General features: G+C 40.1%; 1 protein-coding gene across 1 annotated transcript; it reads right to left on the bottom strand.

Moving 5' to 3' along the window:
- Nucleotides 1–619: 619 nt before the first annotated feature.
- Nucleotides 620–7,096, bottom strand: LOC116831692 (pancreatic alpha-amylase). The gene is made up of 10 exons (XM_032791864.2): nt 6,875–7,096; nt 6,045–6,191; nt 5,616–5,813; nt 4,689–4,919; nt 3,574–3,707; nt 3,363–3,485; nt 3,169–3,268; nt 2,798–2,919; nt 2,563–2,688; nt 620–809 (listed from the first exon to the last, which is right to left on the bottom strand). The coding sequence occupies exons 1-10, from the start codon at nt 7,040–7,042 to the stop codon at nt 620–622; spliced, it is 1,539 nt and encodes a 512-aa protein (XP_032647755.1). The 5' UTR covers nt 7,043–7,096.
- Nucleotides 7,097–11,078: the final 3,982 nt, after the last annotated feature.

The raw sequence follows: 11,078 nt of genomic DNA, 5'->3' as shown, positions 1-11,078 counted from the left end.
GGTGAATTCTAAAGATAGAATGTACTACCAGTTTGGGGTGTCGGCCCGGTTTTTAGAGTAGCTGCCGTGTTAGTCTGTATCTGCAGAAAGAACAGGAGTACTTGTTAGTCTCTAAGGTGCCAGAAGTACTCCTGTTCTTTTTGCCCTGTTTGTGACAGTCTGCCCTGAAGTAGGCATTCATGATTGTGAGACACTCCATGCAGTGTGACAGACATCATATAATTTAATATAGTGAATGTATGTGTTTGTTTCACCTGTTTTCACTACTTTAAATTCATTATTCAAATATATATTAGTGGTGTGTGTACATGTGTCAGATTTGGACTTATGACAGTAAAATAATTTATAATTTAATTTATTTGCTCCAGCTGAAACAAACTAGTACTGCTAATGGTAAACAATACTGTTGGCTAGTTACACTGCCTCTTACAAACCTGTATTAGCATCACTCTTAGTTACATACTGATAGTACAAATAGTTTCATTGATGAAATAAAGTATAACACAGTTTTGTTCTACTACTGTTTATTTCTTAATTAAAGGATCATTCATTGTTGTGTGCTATACAGAACAAAAAGTACTAGGTGAATGACCAAGGGAAGAGATGCATCCAGTTTACATTATAATTTAGCATTAACATGAATTGCAATGAAGGGATCTTCAGCCTGGTTACTAATCTGAAAATTGGCAATACCGTTAGACTCAACATAGACTTTTGTTCCAGTACAGGAGTTGCCCTCCTTTTGCCCAGAAATAACATCACAGTAAGTGCCAGCAGGAAGGCCAGTTTGCAAATTCTCATTCAAGCTCCTATGTATAAAACCAGATTGAAAAAGGAATAAGTGGTAATTCAGACTCTCTAATACAGATATTTCTCTGTAATTAAAAACCTGAAATGTCATAGAATCATTGAATATCAGGGTTGGAAGGGACCTCAGGAAGTCATCTAGTCCAACCCCCTGCTCAAAGCAGGACCAATTCCCAACTAAATCATCCCAGCCAGGGCTTTGTCAAGCCTGACCTTAAAAACCTCTAAGGAAGGAGATTCCACCACCTTCCTCGGTTACCCATTCCATGCTAGCCTGTGGCCCATGGGATGGCACTACAAGGCCAGATGGGTTTTAGTCTTCTGTCTGGTCTTTTACTCTTTGGCCAGTGGGATTGGGAGTGCTGGTCTGGGAAGCATACTCAGTCTACTGTGACTTCTTTAGCCAAAGTAAGAGCTACAGTGATGAATTTAAAGGGTTCAGGGAAGTCTTCACAGGCTCCTTGCAAGGTTGCAGCACCATGAAGAAGACAGGGAGTTCCCTGTCACTCATATTTCTGGGATACTACTCTCATAACAGGCATATCCTCCACAGAAACTTCATCTAAGGCCTGATCTACACTTAAAATTTAGATTGACCTTCCTACATTGCTCCAGGATGTGAAAAAATCCACACCCCTGACCACCGTAGTTAAGCCGACCTAAACCTTGGTATACACATGGCTAGGACAATGGAAGTATTTTTTCATTGAAATAATCCACCTTTCAAACAATGGTAGTTAACTACTGTGGTGGAAAAAACCCTTCTGTCACTATAGGAAGTGTCTACACCGTAGCACAAGTACAGCACACTAGCTGTATGCCCGTAGTGTAGACATGACTAAGAGAGAGAACACAAAGGTCACAAAAGATTCTTACTGTATTTACCAGCTTTCTTAGCATGTTCAGCTTTCAGTTCAGACTCAATGTTTTGACTCTTCATTATCACTTCTGCACATATATTGTTTTTTCCCTCTCCCTAGGACTCACCTGAAATGGCCTTTTCTGATAGCCCCACTGAGGCACCTTGGCAGACTGCTGGCTTCATAAGGACTCTTTTCTGGCAATGTCATACTCTTTATGGCTTCCACTAAGTTTCAGATTCCCCTTGTCTCTTTCTGCACCTCTGACATAAGAGGAGCCTAGAAGAGCACAGCACCAAACCTAACAAACTGCCACCCCTTATGAGACTCCACTAGAGTCTTTGGGAATATCCAGAGAGATTGAAGGTATTGCTGGGGACAAAATGCCTTTTGGATTGGAGACGGAGGCATTTAACTGAAGTGATTCAAACCGTAACATAGACAAAGCCAAGAACAATTCAGTGAATAGCGCTCAAAACCTGAGAATCCCATCCCGATAAATCATCCAATCTAGTCATCAACTTTTCTCCTCCTCCCTTCTGCAGACCTGACCCAATTCCAGCTTCATGGCCTTTCCGAGAGCAACCCAACCTGATTGACATATTACGCTGTCAAATCTCCATTTCTTTAGAGCCATCCACCTGCCGGCCCACAGCTAGTTACCTCTCAAACCTGCATGGTCATGCATTCCTGACTGACCAACCTTCACTGCTGGGTACAAATCCAGTAATCCGGAATTAGTAGCAGACTGGTGTGTTGCTTAGAAAGCTAATGTTGGGTTTTGAAAAATGTTTTTGGGAGAAGGCAGGTGGTAGGTTTGGATTTGCAACAGGTAAAGTCACATAACCTTTCTATAGCTAAAATGTTTCTGAAACTATTCACCCCACTTACTTACCAGTCATCATTGTTAAAGACAATGAATCCTCTATTACCACGCCCAAAAGCCACTTGATTGCTGCCATTGTCCCACCAGTTTGAGAGAGGCTGGCCATCAACCACATTACGGAAAATAACCATGTTCCTGAAAATACAACAAATAGGCTTGACTTTAATTAAAATATCCCCACTTCAGTTAAAGATATATTGCAAACTGCATCATCTTTAGTTAATTTCTCTCTACAGTTTCCTACCTTATTTGACGCCACCTATGTTCACAGACCCAACCGTTGCCACAAGTGCTATCTGCATTGATTGTAACAGCTTTGGTTGAGCCATCACCATTGCTTGGTGGTCCTATCCAGTCATTAACATCCTTGTTGATAAACATAAAATTATAAAAGTTAAATGTTCTGTCTTGGAGAAAGGCCATACATAGGAAACAGGATAACATTCATTCTTGTTCAGAGAGTCAACACAAGGCTTATTCATCATTCAAGTACCACTCCTACCCTAAGGATGTTAATGGGCATTAAGTAGTGCATAGGCCCAGCGCTGACTCTCTACACAGGGGTAAAGTTCATCTTAAGAGTCGTGAATTTATTTTCAACTGTTAGACACCTACCTGTCCGTTCTGGAAATTTCTTGTCCAGCTGTAACTTGACATTACACGTGTGAATCCATAAGGATGAGCAAGCATGAAACCAATTGCCATTTTATATAGTCTGTAAGCCAAAGAGCAATGAGACACATTAAGATACACTGTCTTCGTTAGGACAAAAATAATAAGCCCCTCAGACAGCCAACAGCATTCCCTACCTGGCATCCCAGAAGGTTAGAATAGAAGCTCCTCCAGCACCATGTCCCCTTTGGTTGTCATGATTATCCACAAAGACAAGGGCTCTGTCAGAGGGCATGAAACCCCAGCCTTCTCCCCAATTCCTAAACAAACAAACAAACCAGTCAAACACATTGACACTAATATTTCAACTATTGCAGGAATCTAACAATTAATCCAAATGCTCTATACTTTAAATAGGCCATCTTTTCTCCATTCCATCTGCGGATGACTGTCCCCAATTTCGCACCGTATTTGAATTCAGTCACTCGGCCTAGTCCAAAGTAGTCACTGGCTGTAATTGGCTCTCCACCCAAGTCAATTACCTGGCAAAAGTAAGGAAAAGTTGTGAGCACGTTCCTAGCTATTTAAAAAGCAATGCAATAACCACTAATTCTGGGTCTGTATTATAAGAGAAATAATTTGGTTCACTTGCTCAACACACATTTATTGCTACTACCTAAAGCACCTTAAATTCAACGTAAATTCAGTGTAATGAAGAACATTACAACGTCTTATTTTGTATATAGCCAGCATTGTTAGCTGTTGTGGATGTTAAAAGAATTGCCCGGGTGCCAGAATGCTTAGTTTGAGAATTCAAGAGACATTTGAGAAGAACTGCACCAAACTTTTTCCTACTGGGAGTAATTAGTGTCAGCTTTTTAAACAGCGAAAGTATTCTATTTAAAAACAAACAACCACTCTATCACTAGCTTAGGGACTACACAAAATAATTCTATGCTCTTTCTGTTGGCTCTGCAGTAGAAGTTAGCTAACAAAATAAAATTTCCTAGACCTGTACATATTAAAAAGCCCTGGAGAACTGTTCGCTTAAGATTTCCAAGGGGTCTTGGAAAGCTCCAGTGTCAGCATACAGACTAAAAGTGAGATTCCTAAGTGGCAAAAGTTAGACTCCATAAGGAATATTTTTGCTTGATTTGGCATGTCCTTACACTTTGTGTCATCATTTGCACCTGTGTAGATCAAATGCATAAGTATCTGCATGCAAAAAACAGATACTTATACACCTACTTGATTTCAAAACAAAAGCGCCTATTTGTATATGCAAACTGATGATCATGTAAAATTAGAGAATTTAAACTTTAGCCCTTAACTCTTTTTTTCATATAGGGCATGATTTTGCAGAGTACTCTTTATTAAGTTAAGCCTATGCTTAAGTACTCTGCTAGATCAAGTCCAGAGTGTTCAGAACCTTGTGCTTTGCAGGATCCAGCCCATACTGTATTTGTTTTGTTATATAAAAGAACCCATCTCTGTACCGAGTGAAATTAAGAAAACTAGATTACCTCCTGGTAAATAAAAGGCCTCGTTTCTGAGGAAAACCATTGAGTATTTAGGTTTTTCAGTTTGTCTAAAAATGCCTTCATATCCCCAGGCCACATGTGCTTGGAAGCATCAATTCGGAAGCCTGCCACCCCAATATCAATGAGATTGTTCATGTATTCAGCAACTTTCGAGCGCACGTAGTCCTTCTCCAGGGCAAGATCAAGAAGACCAACCACGCGGCAGTCACGGACCTGTTTTAAAAATTAGTTGAGATGTCACCGAGTCATACACCAAACTATAAATCTTTGATTAAAATATATTCATTTTAACATATTTTTAATCTCATATGCTAAACCAGTTCAATCCACGTGCTAAACCTGTTTTAAATAGAATTCCTTCAAAGTCAATTTATTGTATTTAGGTGGTGTGATTCTCAGGTCAGGGCAGGAAGTGAAGATTGTCTGCAAATCAAGCTGCCTTGTGAATTTAGGAAGGGAGGCTGCACAATGGAATTTGGCAAACACAAGGAGCTAAAATCCCTAAATTTGGGAAAGGAGACATTAACCATTTAATGATGACAAGAGCTCAGAGTTCAGTTTTCTTGCTCATCACCTACTGAATTACCAGCATCACTTGATACAGAACTGTGGGTTTTCTAAGGATGTCTCCCATTAATAGTTACTGATCAGGCTGAAAGTTCCTTAGGTGTATAACTAACAGGTGCATAAATAGGCACATAATTCTAAGCATTGGCGAAGTCAATGGTATACTCCCATGATTAAATTTAGGCACATACTTAAGTACCTTCTTGTATTGAGTGCATACTGATCAGCTCAGCCAAGGATCTTGTTATTTCTTTGCCTTATTAAGATGGTCATCCAACAGCAAAGACTAGTCGAGAAGATGGGGTGGGGAGGAGTAAAAACAGATACTTACATATAAATTACCTGATTCACATCATTGTAATTTTCAACCTCTCCACTTCCAGTTTGACATTTACCATCGTTAAAGTCCCAGGCTGAATATGGCACAGCAGGAAAATCTCTGGTCCCTGCATTGAAATAGCTTCCACAAGTAGCACCATTTCCAGAGCCGCCACCAGATCCACACATGTGGTTGACTACAGCATCCACATAAATACGAACCTAGAGAGCAATGTTTGCATTTCAGTTTGTTTTTACAAAGGAGAGCGAAGTGACATTGTGAGTTTCACAGACTGGATCACCTTTTATTCCTCCCACTTACATTCCATCACCTTTTCTAACTTCTTTGCAGCCTTCTCCTTTCATTTGAAATAGGACAGGCAGCTATTCTGATCTGAAATCAGTTATTTCTCCCCACACTATTTGAACAGGAGGAAATCCACAGATACTTACTCCAACATTGTTGCACCTGGTCACCATGTCTTTAAATTCATTTTCATTTCCAGATCGTGTGCACAGTTTGTAGCTGATTGGCTGGTACCTTTCCCACCAGGGTCTCCAGGGATTAGTAACTATAATATTTTCATTTGGAGGTGATATCTGTGAATGAAATTATGTCATTTGATTAACTAGTCATTATTTTGATGTTTGTAGAAGCGCAGAGAGGGTGCTCAGTCCTGTACAACGCATATAAGGAACACAAACAGATATCACTTACACCAGTTTTATTCCTGATTTACACTGTAATCCAACCCACTCTTTCTGACAAGGAGCTTTCTATCACAAGATCTGATCCTGGGAGGACTCAAATTGAAATCAGTGGGAGTTAAAGGAGCTCACCATCTCACAAAGGTAACTAGGACTGATTCCCTAAAGAAAGACAAAACCACCCTGGGAAACTGAAATAATTTAGAAGTTTCTTTTTATATTGGGATGACAGGAGTTGGTGTTTGTGCACATCACTGGAGAATAAATATGTCTGAAATGGTACTAAATAAGAAATACATAGTTACATTCTAATTCCGCCAAGTACAAAGTAAGTGACACATAGTGGAAAGCATGTGGGTTTTTGGTGCTGTCCCAGTGAGGACAAAGTAAAATCACCCTTTCACAATGACTGGTCTAGGCACATACCTGTCAACATTTCCTACTTCCATCACCGATTTCTACTGATGCCTCTGGTGCCTGTTCTCTGTGAGTTGGACCTTTTACTTTGGTAAATAAATAATGCCAAAAGATGAAGAAATTTTACTGTCTATTTACTGACATTAGAGGCTACATACCTGAACTCCTCCAAATCCATAGGGTGCTAAGTACCGTTCACATTCAAGAGCAATGTCAGCCCAACGCCATTCAAACAGGTGGACAATAGATGTCGTCCCAGACTTTGTATTTGGATTGTATTGTGCCCAGCAAAGGCCAACGGCTACTAGCAGAAGAAGAGCCTTCATGGTGCCTTAAGTGAGAGATTGTGCTCTTCTCGCTGGCTCTTTATAGTCCTGCAAGAGGGTACAGTTACATGTGACATATTTCACATGACTGCCTAGTATTTGGTTAACTAGCCATTTGTCATTTTATCTGACTGTGTCTGAAGTGCTCAACAGGTGAAGATAAAAGAAATACTTGTGCTAACAAACGTCAACTATAAATAAAACAAATTAGGCGTGTGTGTGTGTGTGTGTGTTTTTAAGGATGACAACACAATTTTGCAGAGGTCTCTGGCATGTGAGAGTGCACCTGAGAACACAAACTCAATGACAAAAAACAGATATGAAAATATCATTGGCTTCAATAATTAGGAGTAGATGCTAAACTGGGAGGTTCACTCTCACAGATCTAAAAGGCATCAATGGCTTAGAACCAGAAATACTTAATTTTAAACATCCATCTGCACTGCACTTCTGGAGGGCTCCATCATTTCTTAAAAGCCCAGAATTTCTCTCTCAGGGCTAAATTGTTGCCACATAGGCTAGATAGCCCTTGGGTGGAACGGCATGGAACTACACTGCCCCAGAAGACACATGGGTGGCATTGTGCTTTGGCTATTTTAAAGTATATTTTTCCCTGTAGCCTAAAAATATTTTAAGAGTAACCAAAAGAAATTGTATTTTTCTGTAGTTTTGTGGGTTGCAAAAAAAATGCATATTGGGTCTTTTATTGTAGCACTGGCTTAGCTGACATGAGCAATCCCAAATTGAGACAAGACATGCATGAGTAATTACTGGATAAACCCAAACATGTAACTCCTGAAACAATTAACTATTGTGACTGTGTTTACAGTAAATAAGGGAGATAAGACACTAACTAGTGTGGTTATGTTTATAGTAAACAATGTAGTCAGAAACACCTTGAAGTGATAAGCATGCCTTATGCAAGCTGCAAAGCAATTAATCTTTATATGCAAGTTGGTATCTAGGATAGGTGGTGTATGGTGTGACAAGAGTTAGAATGATGGTATCCCTCTGTACCTAAACCCCTTGCATCTAGGCCTGGCTAGCATACTCAAAGAGCAGTTATATGCCTAATAAAGTAAACTGAGTGTCAAGCTGTCTTCTGGATCCCAGAGAACTGGATGAAATGTTCTCCCAGAACTTGACAAGGTGTTCTGGAAAAAATATGTGGGGAAAAGCTCAGAAGGCATCCCAACGTATATAACAGTTTGGCAATCAAAAGGACTATAATCACAGAAGTTAAATTCACCATTAGTGCTTTCTTGTTGATTTGGTTGGAACAATTGAGTAGAATCAGAAAGAAAGAGGTTAATGTGACTTTGGTTAATATTTTACTACCTGGACTGATAGAGGCCTGAGAGATAGTAGGGAATTATAAATGCATAGCTTTTTAAGGCTGAAGGGATCAGCTAGTCTGAGCTTCTGCATAATGCAGGCCACAAATTTCATAAAATAATCCTACATCAAGCCCAAAAACCTGTGGTTGAACTAAAGTTTATCTTTTAGAAAGAGAGCAAATCTTAGCCAAAATGTGGAAGGGACTCCAAACAATAAGGAAATAGCAGAACAGACCAGCTGAAATGATACAGCTGATATAAGGAGGGCGTGAGTCAGATTTTTTTAAGAGAGACACTGTCTGTCTTCATTGCAAAAAATAAACAAACAACCTGAAACAGGTTTTTACCAATAGCTATCTTTTACAAGCTTTCTATCTTGATGGAAAAACATCTGTTCTTGCAGCGAAGATAAAGGCAATATGAATTTCAAAGAGATGCATCATATCGTAGTCTCTCACTAAAACAAAGCATAATCAAATTCCACAGTCTTAGTAAAAACACACAAAAGTAAATATTAAGAAAAAGTATTAAACTTAAAAAGAGACTCTGGAAGATGTAAAGCTTAACAATGTAACTGAATGACAGCCAGATGTTGAGGAAACTATGAGACCCATTGTCTCACTGGGAATTGATTGGTCACAGGCAACTAACACACAAGCTTGGTTACATCACAAGAACAGTAAGTTGTCAGCCAGCAGGCCCCACTTTCCAGCAGTAAGCCTCCAACTTTCAACAGCCAGTACATGTTACGATGATAGCTATAGATTAAAATATGTATGCCTAGCTGGTCAAACTCATCTAACTTTTAAATCCAATCTCAAACTAAAAAAAAACCTAGAGAGCTTCTAAAACACTGAGATGGCCAGCGCTATTATCTGACCCCCAACATACTTGCACAGGGAACAGCAATTTGATACTAGAGGGGGTCTTCAGTCTAGCAAACAAAAGATCCAAAGGCTAAAAGTTGCCGACAATCAGACTAGAAATCAAGTGCAAGCTTTTAACAGTGTGAGTAATTATTAACCATTGGATCACCGTGCCAGCTGTGGTGGAGTCACTATTACTGGAAATTTTAAAATCCAAATTGAATGTTTTACTAAAAGCTGTTCAACCACAGCTATTGGCCTTGAAACTGGAATCAATTCAGGGGAGGCCTATGGCTTGTGTTATGCAGGCGATAAAACTTGATGTCACAAAAGTCCCTTCTAGCTTTAAAAAACTATGAATCTGTTGACCTACAATTTCTATCATGGCTGCCACTAAATTAAACTAAAGTAGGCAGCTAAACCCACATGGAGGAATGCAAAGTAGATGATGCAAAAGAAATTTAGATGCCTAACATGCATCCAAATAGGACGATTCTGACCCTGATATAATAAAACAGCCTCCTGGTGATATGCAAAAACAATTATAAAGACTGGTTTTCTTTGTGCCTAGCTCCCATCTGCCTTTCAAAGCAGACTAAGGCAATTAAACATCCAACTATCAAGCCAAGTTCCGTAGACATCGTGGGGGGGGGGGGGAAATCTAAGCTTCACTTACTGTTTAACGCAGTAAGCACCTAGTGTAGAAGTGTGCACACAATTACACACATACTGCCACACAACATTTATTTTCTTGGCAATTTTAAATCACAAGCACTGGGAATTCTGTAGGTTCTTCTGCTATCATGGAGATGGGTGCAGTACAAAATCTTATCTTTGAAAAAAACCAGTTTCTTTGTAAATAGGCTGCTGTACAGATTTTAGTGAGTCTCTTAGCGCTAGTGTTTCATCATAGACTGTATGAGATGGCGCTTTATTTTTTTATTCAAAATATTGTCAATGCAGAGAGCAGCACACTGCTTTTAGTATTTAAAAATAATTTGGTATAGTTATGGAGGTCATGTGTGTGTGTGTGTGTGTGTGGAGAGTCAAGCCTACTCCCTGATGCTTACTAGTTCGAGGGTCTTCTCTCCCACCCCTACCCTAATGGTAGCGCCCTAGGTTCTTTGTTGTGCTGCCTGGTATCACCAACCAAGGTGACGCCTCTCTGTGCCTAGGACACAAGCGGATGCTGTCCCTTGGATTAATACGCGTGTTCTTACCAAGGCTTCTGACCCAGCATATAAGAAATAGAATTCAGTAATGCAACCCCAAACAAAATTCAATGCCACACATGGAAAGAACAGTATAATAAAGGGGGGCTTTACTGGCGACAGGAAACAGACTCCAGAGACAGAAAGCGTTGCGTGTAGTCGTGCTGCAACCATTGGCTGGCTTAAAGACAACAATAGGGCCCTCATAAAGTGTTTTCACCCCCCATGTAGGCTGGATTGGCTTCTGGCCCTATGGTCTCAGCTGGTTCTAGGGAGCCAACCCCAGCTGGATCTGTGCCTCCCAGGATACTAGTATCCACAGGTTTCTAACTGCCTGACCTAGGCAGTAGACCCAAAAATGAAAATAAATCTAGTCCCTTTGTCTCTGAGTCAGGCTATCCTCTACCTGAGGGGCTTAGTGGTCATGTCTCACTGTGGGCTCAGGAAACTGCCTGTAACAATTGATCACTGATTCCATCACAAACCTCTCTAGTGGCTTTTCAGTCTGTTCTGTTCCTGCCTCAGACTTAAGCAGGCTGGGGAAAGGTGTCTGGAGGGCCTGGAGCATTGTTGTAGGCCAGTGTGTCATAAACAGATAGCTAAGGGTTAATGTTTCTTTTAC

This window comes from Chelonoidis abingdonii, chromosome 7 (genome assembly GCF_003597395.2).
Source record: "Chelonoidis abingdonii isolate Lonesome George chromosome 7, CheloAbing_2.0, whole genome shotgun sequence".
Taxonomy (NCBI): Eukaryota; Metazoa; Chordata; order Testudines; family Testudinidae; genus Chelonoidis; species Chelonoidis abingdonii.
This window is presented reverse-complemented; position numbering and strand designations above follow the sequence as displayed.